The following is an 18,900-nucleotide window of genomic DNA, read 5'->3' as shown; positions in this document are numbered from 1 at the left end:
ATTGCTCCTGTAAAAATCTCTAGCCTCCTGAGAATCTTCAAACATCAAGAGAATTAGATATATAGCCATTTGTCTCTAATAGGAAAATAAAACTTTCCTAGTTTCCCTGGGAGGACCAAAAGATGATAGAGTAGACACTACGTTAAACTCCTAAAGTGCTCGGAGCCTGGCTCACTATATCTTCCTAGGTATTTACCTGTCAAAGAAGATGAAGCCTCAGAACTTGGGAACATTTCTTGGTTGTAGAAGTTGAGACACACTGGCTCCTGAAGAGATTTTATTTATATATCAAAGAGTTGAAGTTTGGATTGAGGCCATTAGGATTCCAAGGAGACTCTTTCAGGAGGGGTGAAAGATGTCTCTTCTTTATAAGCAGAGAAAACTAATTTTACTTATTTCTCATCAATGGAGTATCTGGCCACTGATATAGGAAAATTTCCAATTGGCTTTTATTGAGTCACGTAGGAATAAGATCTGGAGTAAAATCGTGCAAACACCCTTATTAAGAAATCTGTCTTGGACTCAGAACACAACTTTTGCACATTCAGGGTAAAATTAACAAAGATATTATTTAAAAATCCATAGAAACCATGGCCCAGGAAATAGGGGCAAGTCCTTTCGGAATAAATGGAAACAGCAAAAAAATAGAACCAAAATGACTTAAAAGAAATGATAAAAGATGATGGCGGGGGAATAAAAAAGAGAAAATTCAAAAAATAATAAAAAAATCTAGTAGACAGAAACATATCAATAATTAATTTAAATGTAAATGGTCTAAAAACACCAGTTAAAAGATTGAGATTGTCTAATGGGATAAAAATAAAGAGCTAACTAAATGCTACCTACTGGAAATCCACAGGAAGCATGATGATCCAGAAGATTAAAAATGAAAGGATGTAAAAAGATAAATGATTCAAACATTATTCATAAAACATTAAACTACTATATGATCACACAAAGCTGACTTCACAACAAGGAAAATTACCATAAATTTTAAAAATCAATATATAAAAACAATAATACATTACAACCAAGTGAGCTTTATCCCAGCAATGACAGTCTGATCAGCAGTTGAAAATTAATTAATGTAATTCACTATATTAACAGGCTTAAAAAAAAACACATGATCATATCAATAGAGGCATAAAAAGCATTTGACAAGATTCAACATTCATTCAAGATTTAAAAAATAAAAATACTCAACAAGTTAGGAATAGAAAGAAAGTTCCACATTTGATAAAAGCCATCTACAGAAAAACCTATATCGTTTTTGATGTTAAGATATTAAATGCTTTTACCCAACGATAATGAACAAGACAAGAATATATGGTCACGCCATTCTTATTCAGTATCATACCAGAAGTTATAGCCATTTCAAGAAGGCAAGAAAAACAAAAAATACATTCAAATTGAAAAGAAAACACTAAAACTATCTCTATTCACTGATAACATTATCTACACAGGATATCTCACGGAATCCACAAATACAAACAAAAAAGCCTACAACTTATAAGAGAGCTTAATGAGATCACATAATACATAGTAGTTTATAAAAATCAACAATATTTCTATCCACTAACTATGAAAATTTGGAAGCCAAAATTTTAAACATTTATAATAGCTGAAAAAATAAATATTTAGGAATAAATCTAACAAATATGTTCCGAATCTGTAAACTAAAAAGTATAAAATGTTGATGAAACATATCGAAAAGACCTAAATAAATGGAGAGACATAGAAAGTTTATTGGAAGATTCAGTATAGTTCAGATAACAATTTTTCCCAATTAATATAGATTTAACACAATGTCAATCAAAATCCATGTAGGAATTAGTGTAACAATCAAAAAGCTCATTCTAAAATATACATAGAAAAGAAAAGAAAAAAAAAAAAAACTAGAACACCCAAGACAATTGCGAAAAAGAAGAACAAATGTAGACATTATTCAATTTAAGATACTCTATAAAGCCACACTATCAAGAAAAAATAGTATTGGTGAAAAAGATAAACACATAGGTCAATGAAACAGAAGGGATACTCTAGAAACAGATCCACTCAAATATTGTTCTCTGATTTTTGACAAAGATACAAAGGCTATTCAATGGAAAAAGGCCAGTGTTTTCAACAAATGATGCTTGGAATAATTAGCATCCAAATTTAAAAAAATAATAATCCTCGATCAACATCTGGCATTATGTACAAAAAAAATCCTCAAAATGTAAATATAAACTGATATAAAATGTAAAACAATAAAACAAACGTAAAATGTAAAACTATACAACTCTTAAGTGAAAACAAAGGAGAAAATATTTATGACCTTGAGTTAAGAAAGAAGTCTTAGATACAACACTAAATCATGATCTATAAAAGAAAAATTTGGTGAATTAGATTTTATCAATAAGAAAAACAATTTCACTCTATTAAGGACACTTTTAAAAAAGACCAGTCATAGACTGGAAGATAATATTTGCAAATATCATATCAGACAAAGGACTTATATCCAGAACATCTAACGAACTCTCAAAACTGAACAATAAGAAAACAACCTGATTTTTTTTAAAAAAATGGGCAGAAGATATTAACAAATATTTCACCAAAAAAAGATATATAGATGGCAATAAGCATGTGAAAAGATGTCCAACATATTAGTCATTATAGACAAGCAAATTAAAAGCACAGTGAGATACTATTACCTATCTATTAGAATGGTGTGAATAAAGAATGACGACAATTCCAAGTGCTGATAAGGATGGAAGAAATAGGAAACCTCAAGCAGTGCTGTTGAGAATGATAAATGGCATGGCCACTCTAGAAAGCAATTTGGCAGTTTCTTACAAGCCTAAACGAATAACCATATAACCACATAACCCAGTAAGCCAACTGTAGGTATTTATCCTAGAGAAGTGTAAAGTAATTTTTGTACACACGCAAAACTTTATTTGAATGTATATTACAGCATTATTTATACTTGTCTCAAAATAGAAACAATCCAAACATCACGTAAAGGGGGAATTGTTAGTACGGCCACACAATGGAATACTGTACGGCAATATAAAAGGACAAATTATTGATATATGGCAACTTGGATGAATCTCAAGTATATTTCCTAAAGGAAATAAACCAGTCTCAAAAGCTTACATACTGCATTATTTCATTTATATGACATTCTAGAGAAAGCAAAAACATAGGAACAGAGAAAAACCAGGGGTAACCGGAAGTTAAGCATAGGCAGAGTTAGAATACTAAGGTGGTATTATAAGGGAATTCTTTGGCAGTGCTGAAATTTTTCTTTATCTTTTCTGAATCTATATAAGTAAATCAGTATTGTATAACAACAAAAAGGTGGATTTTACTTTATGTAAAGGTGAAAATTTTAAAAAGCTTTTTAAAACTCTTGGGGACTTTGTATAACTTACCTTGGAAAAAAATTCTCAGGATTTAAGAGTACAATAAAATGTGGAAATTTACACAACTTAAAGATTATATACAAACCTGGTTTTCAAGCAGGAGCAAATCAAGATGCTAGAAGCAATTAAGTAGCAAGTATCAAGAAGCAAATGTATATAGACTCTCTCATAAGATGTAAGTGCTTAAAATCCCTCGCTATAACCCAGATAGGAATGCGGAAGTAGGAGGAGGTTAAAACTCACAGGAGAGGAAGTGAGGTGAAAGATACTAACCTAGCCTCTGCTTCAAATGAAGGGTATGGTAACTTTCCAGGTGGAATGAGCTAACCTTAATATTGACTTCAGCTCAGCTGTTTCTAAACACTGCCTAAAATAGAAGACCAATACTCATCGCTACCTCTTCGATGGCACCTGCAGAAATCCTGTGACCTGCAACATTTATCACGTCATCAACTCGAGACATAACATACAAATAGCCTTCTTCATCCATGTAACCAGCGTCCATGGTGTCATAGTATCCCTGAAAATGAGAATAAATAATGTCTAATTAGCATGTACTATTGGGTAATGCAATCATTTTCAAGCTTGGTAAAATATAAAATGTGATAGAAATGAATTTATTGAATGCATTTGACTTTTTCATAACTAGCCTATGGAATGAAATTACTTTTGAAAGCTTACTAGAATCTCTTTGCTCCCTTAATAACCAAGAATAAATTGAAGTGTTCTTATATAAGTTCAAATTAAGTGTTTGAACTTAAGAGTTGTAAAGTTTATGAACCCAATTTCTTTTTTGTAATTGAGAAGTAATAGCTCAATATTTTCAATATACTTCAGTCTTGCAAAGTAATGCTCTGGTAGATTTCTGCTTTAATTGTGTTAATTTTTAAAAGCTTTAAAATTCTCTATGAATAATTACAAAATAGAGGACAGTTTATTAACACAAATTTGGACTGAACTTGAGCTTCAGTAAAATACAGTTAAGTAGTAAGTATGAAATTTAATTTTTAATCAACTCAAAGTAGCAGCACATCTTCACTGGTCCAGAAGTCACAATAGAATGAAGAAACAAGAATGAGTAGAGAGAAAGGAATATTACCTGCCTAATGCTTCTGAGTTATTTGATACCTATGGAAAATCCCAGTGAGTCACTATTTGTGTTTCTTAATCTTTCTGACAGCATGTTCCTCTATTAAATGGGGTAACGAACTATGCCTTATAAGTGTTTTGTGAAGCATAAAGGAGGTGGTATATATAAAGAGGGCAGACCCTGGCACATCATGAGCACTCAATAATTGGCACTCTTATTGCAATTACTACTGAGATTACTATTAGAGAGACAATCTGGAGTATAGTTAAAGAGTATGGAATCTGGAACCACACTATATGGGTTAAAATATTAGCTCTGTTACTTCTAAGCTATGGGCAAGTTACTCAGCCCTTCAGTGCTATTATTAACCCCTGAGATGAGAGCTTTGAGGTCAGAGTAATGAGATAGTATAGAGTCAGTACTTACAGTTTAACCATAAACTGGAGCTTTAAAGGAGCTTTCAATCTTAAAGGTGATCATGTTAAAACCACATGCATATATTATTTGCCATTTTCAGGTTGCAATCAATCATACCCATATTCTGAAGATTTAACAGTGGCCCATCAAGTAGATAGATTGGGCTGACTGGAGTCAACTACACTGACAAATCTTCCCTGCCACAGTCCCTCAGGGACATGTTTAATCTTGGCTACTGAGGTCATTTAACTCTGAAATCTCTTTCTAAAGGAAGCTATTTTAATTCTTGTCATTTGTCCAGTTGATTAGGTTAGCTGTCCTTCACTCACAAATAAAAAAAGATAGAATGCTAAATACTTAGACTCGCTTTTTTTTTCTTTAATTAAATTCTGATCGTTCTTTTTACCTAGTGCATAACAAAGACCAGGTATCTCTGTCAGGGAAACAGAAGTGAAAAGAAAGCAGAAAGGCACCCTCACATGTATTATCAATAAAGTGCTGTTATAAACACAAAACACATAATGGTGGCACAGAGTAATAGGTAAATGACAAACAGAAAACAGGAAGACACTTTTTGATATCCTGTATCTGTATTTTAAAATGGGATTTTTAAATAAAGAGCTGAGAACACTCAGGAAAAAATGTCAAAAATAGGCAAAGGGAGGAAAACATACAAGATCTGGCAAGCCAAATGAATTTTGGTCACATAACTCGGAGCAGAGGAGGTAAAGGGGCCCTAAAGACAGCGTACAGTTCTGACGTGTTCTTGGTCTGTGCATGGGAATCCAATGGAGCAGGCATCCCCCGCCCCTGGGCTAGTACTGATAGCGGTCCACGGCCTAGTAGGAACTGGGCCTCACAGCAGAAGGTGAGTGGCGGGCCAGCGAGGGAAGCTTCATCTGTATTTGCAGCTGCTCCCCAACCCTAGCATCACCACCTCAGCTCCACCTATGGTCATCAGGCATTAGATTCTCATAGGAGTATCGGTCCCTGGTGCCAAAAGGTTGGGGACCACTGCAATGGAGGAAATAATATAGGAAGCCCCAAAAAGTTTTAACTTCACAAAAAATTTCCTGATTACATGGGCTGTTAAATTCCAGGAAAAGCATCTAAGAGAACTGAGAAATGTGTATGTCCAGAGACTGATAAAAATAAACATAAAAATTACTTATTTAGACATCTGTGGTTTGGACATCCTTATCCCTGATATGTAACAACTATTCCAGATAATCTTTAAAAGTTGCTTTGTGATCTATAACTCTAGAAGCAAGCTGCTCACTTTAATAGTCAAGAACTATAAAGAAGTATATAATAAGTAAAAAAACATAATAAGGTTCTTACAGGAAACTTTTCAAAGTATAAGTGCTTGAATGCTTCCTGATTCTTCCAGAGTCCTGAAAAAGCCCCAGGTGGTAATGGCAACCTTGTATAAAAACAGAGCAGTCAGAATTATGATGAAAGTGGTAATAAACAGATTGGTTAGAACTAATAATTTTCCAGTGATGGATAATTACAATTCAGATCCCATACTGAAGTGTAATCTGTAAATCTGCTGGACAGATCATGTCTAATTGAGGCTGAAGTAGTTGATCATGACATAGCAGAGTCACTGAAGAATAACTGTAGTTACTGGAAAGGGCACAAAAGGCACACATTTGGCATTCAAATAGTTATCATCTGCAATTACTGTTGCAATAAGAAGCATAACAACCACACACAAAAATTTATAACAATTATTTTTTAAGAGAAATAACCTTCCACCATAGGCAAATACTACATCTGCATTACTGGAACTTATAAAATTACATAAAATGCATGCGAAAGCATTCTGTAACCTGTTAAAAAAACAAAAAAACAAAACAAAACTACAGAGATACTGCTATGCTGCAGCTGTTGCAATTGTTATTATTACTTTTCATCACAAAACCCGTTGCAGGCAGCAGGCTGAATCAGGCAATCCTTTCCAGTCCTTTTAACTGACTTTGCCATGTTAATCCTTCTAAATCACCATGTATATAATTTTGCTTCATTGGTTCATTTTAGTTGTTAATATTTTACAAGCAAGTGTAAAAGTCATTGATTATTAAATATTAAAATACAATATGAATATGGCAACCACTAGAAATCATTCAAGTTAGCAGCATGTTCAGGATGCCGAGGATAAAGAGGCGAAGAGGACACTAAGAAGAGGTGGTAAATCAAAAGCCAATACAGGCCTGAAGAAGTAACATTGATTATGTGTAAAATAAACAATAATAAATCTGATGGAGATACATTCCTGCACATGAAATAAGAAATAATTTTCAGTTGTTCTCAAGAAATACATCATGCATGTTATACAGTCTTTTCTGTCTTTCATGGTGACATTTTTTAACCAGATACATTGGTGTAACAAAATATATCCTTACAATAAAAAAATAAAAGGTAACTGTGATAATAAATAGCAACCAACATTCAGGTTGGATTGAAGGCAACAGAGAGTAGTGGGGTCTGAGGCAAATTAGAATGCACATGTCAGGTCTAATGGCAGCATCTGTTTCTGAGTTCTACCTGATTATGGATGTACAGAAATGCTAATCCGAACCCTTAAACACATAACATCGCCCATCTTAAACTCCGTGTATATAGAAGGATATACTGTTAAACAAGCATCTCTTTCACTTTTCTTAAAATATAGAACACATCATGAATTTGCATGTCATCTTCATGCAGGGCCCGTGCTAATCTTCTCTGTATTGTTACAATTTTAGTATATGGGCTGCCAAAGCGAGCACCACCTCTTTCATTTTATCTACCCCAAATCCAAGATTTGGTCCACCAGCATCCATATACTGTCTCCTAACAGTAAATGGAGATACCTAAGTGCTTGCAATAACAACTTAGAGCTGTATTTAGTGTGTTGAAGATAATCTGAGTTTCCTAGTGCCCTAGCGTATACCAAATTCAGGTATGTACATGGGACCAAGAGTTTAGCATTTTCTGGTAAAAGTGTTACTGGAAAGGAAGGGAACCTTTTATACTTCCCAGAAGTTGGTTAAATTTGCAACCTCTATTCATCAAAGAAGATGCCAGATAATCTGTGTTTTCTCTTACTTCCTGAGAAAAATATGGTACTAGAAATTAGTAACGTATAGACTATATTCTTATAATTAATGAAAGCATAGAGAATTAAAAGTATAGGTAGCCATCCTCCAAAAAAATAAGATTTAAGGACACAGCTGTTGTAAGAAACTTTAAATACCTGCATAAATTTTCTGAAGAACAGGAACAATATGGATTATCATTCCCATAAGAAAGGTCTGCATAAGTTGGTACATACTTATAGGCCTTGGAAATTAAGAATAACATACCAAGGATATTGTCCAGAAAGATAGTACAGAATAAAGAGAAATCCAAGGCCAAACACCAGTTTCAAAAAAGGACCAGAAAAAAAAAGTCATAGGAGCCACTGGAGCAGAGTTTTAATATTGACCAGTCAATATTAAAATATTCAACAAGGTCAAATAAAGTGCAAATGTTTGAAAGTGTATTCAACAGGGGCCATAGAACTTCGTAATTAAGATATTTTGAGTATTTTAGGATTGCCATTTCAATAGAGTTGAGCAGGCAATAGCTGGAGTGATTAAGGAGTAAACAAGAAGTAAGTGGAGGCAGTAAAGTTAGACTACACTTTTTAAAAATTTGTGGTTAAATGGAAGGAGAGATATAAATGGGTGGTTTAATGCAGAGAGGCAGGCTGATGTAGGATGGGGAAGATTTAGATAGAAGTAGCCAGTGGAGAGAGGATGAAAATATGCAAGTTAGAGAAGAAAACATCAGAGGAATTATTTGATTGTTTTATTCATTCATTCATGCATGCATGCATATGCATGAATTAACTCATGCATTTATTTTCTTCATTCAATCAATATTTGTTGGGTGAGTGCTTGGTACTCCTCAGTCACTATGTTAGACATTAATGATACAAAGATATAAACTCTGGTGTCAGACCCGAGGAGATCCTGGTATATTGTGCACTACAAGAAATGAGTATTCTTTAGAATACATATAGGGAGAAAGACTGTCATGAATGATGTCTGTTTCATTAAGTTGATGTAAACATTTAAGACGTTTGTCAGGCAAGTTTAACAGCAGGTAGTTAAACCCTGTACTGCAAGGAGCTTTTGGAAGGGAAGATTTTATCACTAGTCAAGGTATGGATCTGCTGGAAATGGCAAATGTGTCTGTCACAAATTATGCTCCCACAAGCTACTTCATTATCCCCAAGTGTAACTGAGAAACATGCTGGAAAGTAAGAAGCGAAGTTGCACTTGATAATTAGTAGGATAAAATAAGGGAATGCTATGTGTTCTTCATGAATAAAGTCTAGTATCTAAAAATACAAATGTTGTCATTTGAATACTGAAAAGAGACACTAAAGGAAGAACCATGGAAGACACCATCTAACTGTCCTAAAGAAAATGAGAAAAGAGATGGTTATAAAATTGGAAGTGTTTGTGAATATGCATCAATGAAGCAAAAAGTGTGAGGAGAGAAGCAATAAGCTCCACAGAGAAGTTAGGTGTGTCTGAGCCAGAGCAGAGGGCAGAATTTTTTTTTTTTTTTTTTTTTTTTGCAGTATTCCAAATTAACACTTTCCATGTTGCCATCCTAATCATTATTCTATATTAAACTCAGCTCTTCCTTCTGGAATGGTGAGTGCACTGGGGTTCTTTATCTGAAGCAATAAAAAAAAAAAATGAACACTTTTTTTGTAATTACAATAACATAAAAATACATTGGACTGGCAGAAGAAAGGAAAATTTATGAAAACATTAAGAAATAGTCTGGTTAATGTCTACACTCATTCTTCAAATCGAAGATCAAATGTTATTACCCTGTGATACCTTCCTCAACACTTCCAATTTTCCAAGTAGAATGAAAAAGGGAGTTTTGCTGCAATCTATACAATAGTGAACCAGAAGTTCCTCTTAGAGTATGTGCTTTCCAAAGAGACCCTCTTTAATGGGGAAGAGGAACAGCAGGCAGCAGTAATACATGGAGGTAAGGGGGAGGCATCAGAGTGCAGAGAAATCCTTAAAAAGCTAAGAAAGGAGGAGACCATCCATCTCTGTAGAAAGCAACATATTTCTGACCAATCTGAAATATAAAACTAGATCCCTCTAATCTTAGGTAAAGGATGGTCTATATTCACTGTCCCACCAGGAACCCCTAAGGTAACAAAAATAAATTGAAGACATAACTCTTGTTTCCTACAGAATCCTGAAGTTAGATCCAACTGGGCTCCTGCAGTTTTTCCTACGTGGTCTTTAGGCTGTCCTTGGTTTCCATATGAAGCTACTTTTTATCTCCCCAAAAGAAACTGACTAGGCCATAATTTCTTTCCCTCTAGGCAAACAAAAGACTGGCTAATAAATATGAGTTCTAGCTGTGTAACTACTAATGACATTTAGACTCCCACGTCGAAAACGAAGATAATATCTGTCCCACTGCCTACCTCACAGTATTGCTGTAAGGCTTTAAAAGATCATACTAAACTCTGTACTAAGATTTAGAAAGGAACTTTACAATTATATGACATCCTTGGTTTTACTCAGAGGATACACTGATGAAAAGAAAGCTGTCCTGACCCTCTCCCAAGACGACGCAGTGCAGTGACTGAATCGCTCCTCTAAGCTGTAAAGATGTGAACAAACATCATTAAGGGCCAAGAGTTCAATATCTGGAGGCTGAGAAATTGGCAGGCACCCGAGTATGAGGCACTCAGACAAAGCCACACAGATCCCCCGCACTCCATCATTGCCTGCAAGGCACAGGCCAGTAGAACACAGCAGTAGGCAGCCACCCTGCACTTCCAATAGCAACAACCGGATCTGGTCAGAGAAAAAAAAAAAAAAAAGTATGCCTACAAGAGAGGAAGAGCCAGAGACCTACAGCTTTAATAACAGTGAGCACTGTGGTACTGAGGAAGGCAATTGCAGTTAATATTTTCTTTCATGCCCTGTTCTGTGTTGCCTGGAAATTACTGACTCATAGTTTTATTTCTGCAATTTGGAGTTCTGGATGCAACTGAAGGAGCACCTTCTAAAATACATGAACATTTTGTATTAATAATAATTCAGATATCATAACTTTCCCACTAAATTAACTGCCTGGAGTAAGTTTCAAAATCAAAGTAATTTTCTAACATTCATGCAGACATAAGGTTTTCTCTTCTACAAGAAAGGTAAACCCCATGAGTCCAAGTAATCTACGAAACTTCAGGATTCTTGTTTATTACACCTTAAAGTCTACAGTAGTTTAGAAATCACAAAAATGTCTACCTTCTGGTTAAGGGATTCCCAGAAGAGCAAAGCTGCGATTTCTAAAAAGCCTTAACAAAGGAATTTGAAAACCAAAGGGGATCAAGAGTTTTTCTCAAAATAACCACATGTCACTTTTCCGATTTGGGAATGGGGCATCTTAATACAATAAAATGAATTATTACATTTAGTATCTTATAAAGTATGGAAATATGACAGATTTTAAAGAAACTGCCAGGAAAATATAGTTTCCAATGTTATAGTATTCACAACAGATTTTATAGTGAAAGAGGAAGCTATAGCTGTACTTACAGAAAGCAAACAAATGTGACATTAAAACAATGAGCTATTATCTTTATTGACTTATTTTATTATAGTTTGAGCCTTATACATTTCAAATACCCCATGCAGATTTCCCCCTCTATTCTTTATAATCACTATAAGTATAATTAGTGAACATAAAAATACCATTAGGGAATATTATTCTTTCAAAGACTATTCTAGTTTTTGATACAAAGCATGCCCAGTGGTGGCTTTTGATGCCAGATCAGTTTTAGGCCCTCATTCTTATTTCTAGTGGCCTTACCCCCTAAACGTGCAAAGATAATAAAATATAGCAATCATTGTATATTCAGAAATCATGAGAAGTGAGAAAGTACAACCTAAAAATTGTCCACAATAACATGAAAAATTTTTAAAGGCAAACTGATAATAAAGTTCTTACGATGTTAAATTTTATAGATATTTAATTAAACATGTATTCATTTTGATTATAAATTTTTAAATTTGAGAATCAATGTATTTTTCTTAAAGTTTAGAATTTTGGATATTTTGTGAACCCTTGATACTCTATATAATCCCTAATAAAACACCTTTTATAGGCCACCAGGTGGTTCTGGGTCCATGTAGCTAGTCTCTGGAAAGAACCATGCTTCCAGATCATAGATTTTCTTTAAAATGTGGGAAAGAATGATTATCTCTCAAATTATACAGTTTTTTTTTAATCACAATAATTTTTGTTAAGTCAAGAAGGTGTGCTTTTCCCCTTCATTTAATTCAATTAAGCATTTATTTATTATGTGCTCTTAAAAAACGTTAATTGGCCATTTTCCATTTTGGAAGAATGATGTACCCCCTCAAGGCACACACAATATCTATGGACTGACACAAACAAATCTTCTTAATAGATGTTAAATATGAAAATATTTTAGGCATACTGCAAGTAGCCATTGGGATTCATGAATAATTTTCAGGTCAATAAGTTAGAGAGAAATGGCTACTAGAGGTGTGGATTTCAAAAGGGAATCCTTTAGCTCACAGATGAAAAATAACGTTCCTGAAATAAGCCTTCGAAAACTGTTGTTTTTTTTTTTAAAGAGAGATCTTGATGACAAATTTTTTTCTTGATTATTTTTACTTTACCTTTCAAATATAATTACATATTATTATATATTACACATATAATATTTTCAAATATCCAATTTTACTATTACCTTAAGAGAGGAATCAAAGTCTACTGCATGTTATAATATATTTTATCCTCAAATAATTTATAATAAAATCTCAAAATACCAAATCTGAACAATAAAATTCCCTGTTTAGATATAGAGAGGGAGAAAAAATTATTCTAAATTGGCGCCAATCTAAACCATCGAATGTTTTAAAGCAGTAGTTTAATTACCTTCGATTACTTGAAGTCATACTAATGGTTACAAGAAAAAAATACAGTTTATGTGGGCTATTATTATAATTTATTATTTTTGAACAAATGTGGGGCAAAGCCACCAATAATTAGAGTAACAGAATGCATGAGGGGCTTAAAACCGTGCTGGTATCAAATACTGCCATGGGATCTTGCAAAGTTGCTTGATGAAATAGATGACTCACTCAAAGTTAGGAGGTTATATAAAAATGTATGCTGCTAGAGTGTTTTTAAAAGCTCTGAAAAACCATGTGCTTCCCTAAACAAACTAAACATCTGCTCACAATCTTGTTCAGATTAATTCTTTAGCAAGCCCTCCCCCATCCCCAACATTTCCCCGCTTACAGGCCAAATTCCAACCAGCTCTATTTTAACATAGATTCTGATTCAGAAAAAATATGACTACAAATGGTATATTAGCCTGAGACAATCTTATATCAATTTGAGAATGCCAAGTAATAAAGATTATTTCAAATAAATGGGAAAACAATCTTTTTTTTAAAATTTGACATGCAATGTCTTTTATTTATACCAGCTCATTTTCTTTAAACCATATCAGTATATTCTACTTAAACCATATCAGTGAAAATGTCAATATCATGCTAATCAGAGGCACTAAGCAACCTGTGTCAACTATTAAAATGTCACATACTGTGTGTCTCCCAACTTAATCAACTTCCACGTCAGCTTCCACCAGCATAACAATTTTAAAATATTGATTTAATCATATTAAATTTAAATATTTTTACTTCAAATTTTGGCACTTTGCCTGATCAAGGACAAAAAAATGTTAACAAGGAATTGTGCTACCTGATGAGTCAGGGATTTTATATTATGATGTTTGACTCAGTAATTACACTTTTAGAAATCTATTCAATATCATAGTAATTATCAGAAAAGGAGAAAAGACAACACAAAAAATGTTCAACATAGTATTATTTATAATCATAAATATTAAAAAAAAAAAAACTAAGAGGCCTAGAATGGGGATAAACATTTTTAAAAGACAGAGTAAGAGTTAAAAATAGTCGTGAAATAGGGTTAAAGAAAAACAACAATCTACAAGAATAAACTGAACTGTTTCAACAATCTAAAATGTTTATCAAAAAGAGAAAAATCAAATATGAAAATTAACAGTGTATCACTGAAATGTGGGAGTACAGTAATTATACTTCTCTATATTTTTGATATTTAAGTTACTTTTACCACCTGGGTATTACTTGTATAATCAGAAAAGGTTATTAAAAGGATACACAATTTATCTTTTTAAAAAATTTATCTCAATTTGTTCTACTTTATAGGCCTTCAATGTTTAAAGAGTTGGCACTGTGTTTTCTCAAACAATACTCAAGCTTATTCTGCAAGCTCCTCTTCAGTAATATCACTGCAAGCATTTCATTATTTTCTTAATATTATATATCAATTCTTGCTCTTGTAAATAATAGTATTAAAATTTTGCTTACTTTACCACAATATTTCCTAAACACCGAGCCTTCAGTTTTTGCATGTTGTCATCCAAAACCATAACTGAAAAGTCAAGCATAAATAAATAATCAAACAAACAAATAAATAAAAATTTGAATTAAAATGCATGACTTTAATGCTTAAGTGTTCCCATATTTCCTTTTTCAACACCCAAAATACTAGCTTAAGAAAGGTGTATTATAATTCTTATGAGACCATGAACATATATAAGAAAGCTAAAATGTCTCACCAAAAATACAGAGTACATGCTTTTGATTTCTAACAAGTTCATAAATTTTCTTTCAGAATCTCTCTTATATAAATACATCCTATTTCAAACATGCTGGTAATTTCATGATCTATATTCATATCCACTTTAACGTATCTTTCCATTCTATCGAAAGCATTAAAAATACGTTTAGCTTTTCAAAAATTAAAGAAAACAAGTCAAGTTAAAAAAAAAACACTAAAAAATATTTCAAGCAATAAAAATAAAGTATTTAAAAGCCTGGAAATCTCATTTTTCTGATTTAAGTCTTCATATCCACGTACAAGCCTGAAAGGTCAATTTAACCTTCCAAATTTTATTCCAATGCTTTCTGTGCTATACTGTTAAAATCCTAAAAGATTTTAGGAGATCAAAGCTTGTATCTACATTCAATAACCCTTAATGGAAAAAGAAATGGAAATGAGGATACATCATTATGTTTTAAGATTTAATAGATTCTTTATGTGGCTTCATCCATCCAGGTTATTCTACTCAAAGAAGCTATGAAAAAAAGACATTATTCCCCCCAAAATTAATCACTCCTTTCCTTGTGTGCCCAGAGCACTTTGTTTTAAAATTCTAGTCTTATAATTATTAGCAGTGTAGCTATCTGTCTCTCACTAGATTGTGAGGTCATTAAGGGTGGAGGCCATGCCTAATTCATCTTTGTTTCCACAAATCCCAGCACAGTGGACAATTTACTATGTGCCCCTGAGCACATCCTATTACCCTTCAATTTCCTATCTAAAAAGTGGGAGTAGTTCCTTTCTCATAGTGTTGGTACAAGAATTACTTGAAAAAAATAATAAAGTTATAAGCTTGCATAAGGTACTCAATGAATGTGAAACTGTTACATTACATTGAATGATTTTCACACAAAAATGGTTTCCTTTCCGTCTCAAAAGGATACTACTTTTTTATTATAATATTGAATGTTATGTTATGCTTTTGAATCTCTGAATAGCTACAAAACATATAAAGATCATAAGTCACAGAGTCACTATTTCCTTGGTTATAAATTGGCTTTCAGACAATGAGAAACTTCTGTACTGAAATTCCATGAGGCATCAAAGTTTAACTCTTTCTTACAACTCAATATAAAAATGGTACTGAACTACTGAAAAGGAAATGTGTTTAAATCTCCCAGAAGCATCAGCCCCTAAAAATGGCCCAACACAAAAGCAGTTTTTCTGACAAAAGGAGTAGAGATGACAGAACTGTTCAAAGGGAAGATTTCACTAAAACTGGATTCACCTTTCCATGCCTGGAGAAGTCACTGACTTCATAGAATATCTATTTCTGCCCTTAAACTTAATATCTTTTTATAAATATATCTGTTGGGTTACACCAAATGACCCATATTTTCTTAACCAGTCATTGTCCTTGGAGGAAAATACAATATTTTTATGTTAGAGAAGCAAAAGACAAATCTCTAAATTTTGTAATTTATATGCAAATAGGAATATATGTATGAATCATATTCTGTCTCAAAAAGCTGGGTTTTCCTCATAAATCTAATTAAGTTAAATTGTATGACCTTATACAAATAACTTCTGTGCTTCATTTTCCTTGTCTCTAAAATGAAAGTGTGAGTCTAAATCAAGTCAGTCCATCTGGCTTTCCTTAAATATCAATAATACTAGTACCTAAGACTGAATTCAGTCTTTCTATTAGCAGACGCTTGTGTTAATGCTTCATTGTGTTACAACATTGTGTTACAACACAATGAAGCACGTAGAATTATTCCCATTTAGAAATAAGAAAATTGAATGTTTGAAAAGTTAGATATATAATGGAAAATTTAGATATACAATGGAATATTACTCAGCCATAAGAAAAGATGAAATACTGCCATTTGTGACAACATGGATAGATCTTGAGATTAACATGTTAAGTGAAATAAATCAGAAAGAAAAAGTTGAGAACCATATAATTTCACTCATATGTAGGATATAAAACTGAAAGCGACAAACAAACAAGACAAACAAATAAAACTCATAGACACAAACCAAAGTTTAGTGGTTACCAGAGGGAAAGGGAGAAGGAGGGGAGGTAGATAAGGGTTAAATGGAGTCAAATATATGGTGACGAAAAGAGATCTGACTTTGGGGTGTGAACATGCGATACAATATACATATGATGTATCACTTGAAACCTATATAATTTTATTAACCAATGTCATCCAATAAATTTAATTTAAAAAAAAGTTAGATGACTTGTATAAGTTATACAACTAGGAAATTGAGTCCAAGAGTAGTTATTGAACTATTATAATCACTACCACCAATTTAAAAACAAATATTGAAAAATATTGTATCTCATTGTTACATACCATCGGCATGAATGAAATGATTTTTCTTTTTAGAATCCTTATTTTTTACACTTATTTTTAGCCGAGAGTTTCAAAAACCTTATCATCACTCCTAAATTAAAAAGTAGTGTATACAATGGGAAAAACTGCAGCTTTTGTAACAAAAACAAGCAAACAAACAAAAGAAACACAAGAGTTTGCATTGTCTTCAGGACCTAACAGTTGTGTTACCTTAGGAGAGTTATTTAGTCTCTTTGGGCACCAGTTAACTCATCTCTGAAGTGGTAATAATATCTCTGAATTAAATATCCTTCAGCATGAAATGATGTATGTAAAGTACTCAGCACCTAGCAGGTATTCCATACATATTTATTTCACATCCATACCTTTAACATGCCTTATATATAACATATTTTCTTGGTTTTGACATTTAGAACATGTCCTTCGAAGCCTACAATCTTACTTTTGATCAAATTGGCTCATAAAAATTAAGGCATTCCTTTTGAATACAGGTATTCATTCAATCAAATACTTACTAAGCACCTAGTATGTTTCATGTAATATGATTCACACTATGCACAAAAATTGCCAAATTTATTAACATTACATATTTTAAATAATCAGGGTCATATCTCACCATTGTATCCTGGGACACTTTTTCCTGCTTGTCCTGGAGGAGGTGTTTTAGAATTACCTAATCCAATGCATGACGCTGTAATTGGGGATCCAGTCTCTGAAAAAAGAAATATTATTTACCACTTAATGTTTCAATCTGAGATCATGATTTCTTTAGTGCGTTACTCCTCCTCTCCCCCAAGTCTGTCACAGAATTTAATTGCATGAGGAATAGATAAATAGTGCAAATGCATTATTGTAAATTTTTAAAAATCCAGTAATTTATACCATATCAGCATCTCTAAAACTTAAAAACATAAATTTAAAATAATATATATAGTAGTGCTTCTTTAAAGAAAAGAAAGGCCCCAATAGTGTTCTCAGCTGTGGATCAGGCGGCATAAAGAACGGAGAATTACGTGACTGTCAGAGTTTTACAACACGTTAAAAACAAAAGATTTCTAGAAAAGATGCTTTCTCTTAACTCACCGAGAATTATTTTATCATGGTATATATGAAATATTTGCTATTTATAGCTTAGTCTGTGGAATAAGTAACCCCAAAATTTTAAACAATATCATACTCTAATATTTTTAATAACTACACCTGCCTAGAGACCTTGTGTCTAAAGTTGAATTTACCAATGTTTTCTCAATCTGTTTTTTCTGGACTTCTAGAAGGCCAAAAATATAGGAAAAAAAAAAAAAGATATTTTTACTCTGCTGAGTATTTCAGCAAGGCCAAACACTTACCTACAATTAGTTGGCATTGATTAACAAAAATGTTAAATTTGTTTTCTCTATCTCCAGTTTTAACAGTTAGAATAATAGCAGCTATTACATAATAACCATAAAAAAGTGATCATTTTTATGGAGGAAAGCATTTGTTATTTGGTAAACACAAGTTTGTACTTAACAGAATCTTTTAAATATGAGATTTGTATCTGTGTAGGAACAAGAAAAGAGGGTATTGATAGTGAAAAGTTTCAAAACCACTGGCTTATTATTATATACACAAACATACACGTACATATGCCTAAGGAATTAATTGCCAAACCAAACAAATTCCAAGTAATCCAAAATATCAAAAATGTCTGTTTCCCTAAGTATTCAGAATGTATTCCTTCCACCGTGGTCTCTATCATAATTTACATACATTTATATCACTTCAGAATTATGAGAAGAATTTATTGCTGTTCTTTACTTTCTAGTATAATTTATTACTCACATTTTATGGATGGTGGCTCAGCTGTCATCAATAACAGAAGATGGACTCTTAAACATAAAAACACAATTCCTAAGTCATAGCCCAGTGCTTAAGGCGC

At 32.9% G+C, this 18,900-nt stretch overlaps 1 protein-coding gene and 1 non-coding gene across 3 annotated transcripts in view; both read right to left on the bottom strand.

Moving 5' to 3' along the window:
• The window catches only part of ACSS3 (acyl-CoA synthetase short chain family member 3), a 150,743-nt gene that overhangs the window by 18,328 nt on the left and 113,515 nt on the right, over window positions 1-18,900 (bottom strand). For both annotated transcript variants that reach the window (XM_015598535.2, XM_006923789.3), the window contains 4 exons: window positions 17,599-17,694; window positions 14,382-14,445; window positions 6,256-6,337; window positions 3,805-3,927 (listed from right to left, as the gene is read on the bottom strand). In XM_015598535.2, coding sequence (XP_015454021.1) covers window positions 3,805-3,927; window positions 6,256-6,337; window positions 14,382-14,445; window positions 17,599-17,694 — 365 coding nt within the window. The remainder of the gene's footprint in view (window positions 1-3,804; window positions 3,928-6,255; window positions 6,338-14,381; window positions 14,446-17,598; window positions 17,695-18,900) is intronic.
• On the bottom strand, window positions 7,582-7,688 carry LOC112472535. The gene has a single exon (XR_003043640.1). It is a non-coding gene; the product is annotated as a U6 spliceosomal RNA (small nuclear RNA).

This window comes from Pteropus alecto, unplaced genomic scaffold (genome assembly GCF_000325575.1).
Source record: "Pteropus alecto unplaced genomic scaffold, ASM32557v1 scaffold76, whole genome shotgun sequence".
Taxonomy (NCBI): domain Eukaryota; kingdom Metazoa; phylum Chordata; class Mammalia; order Chiroptera; family Pteropodidae; genus Pteropus; species Pteropus alecto.
This window is presented reverse-complemented; position numbering and strand designations above follow the sequence as displayed.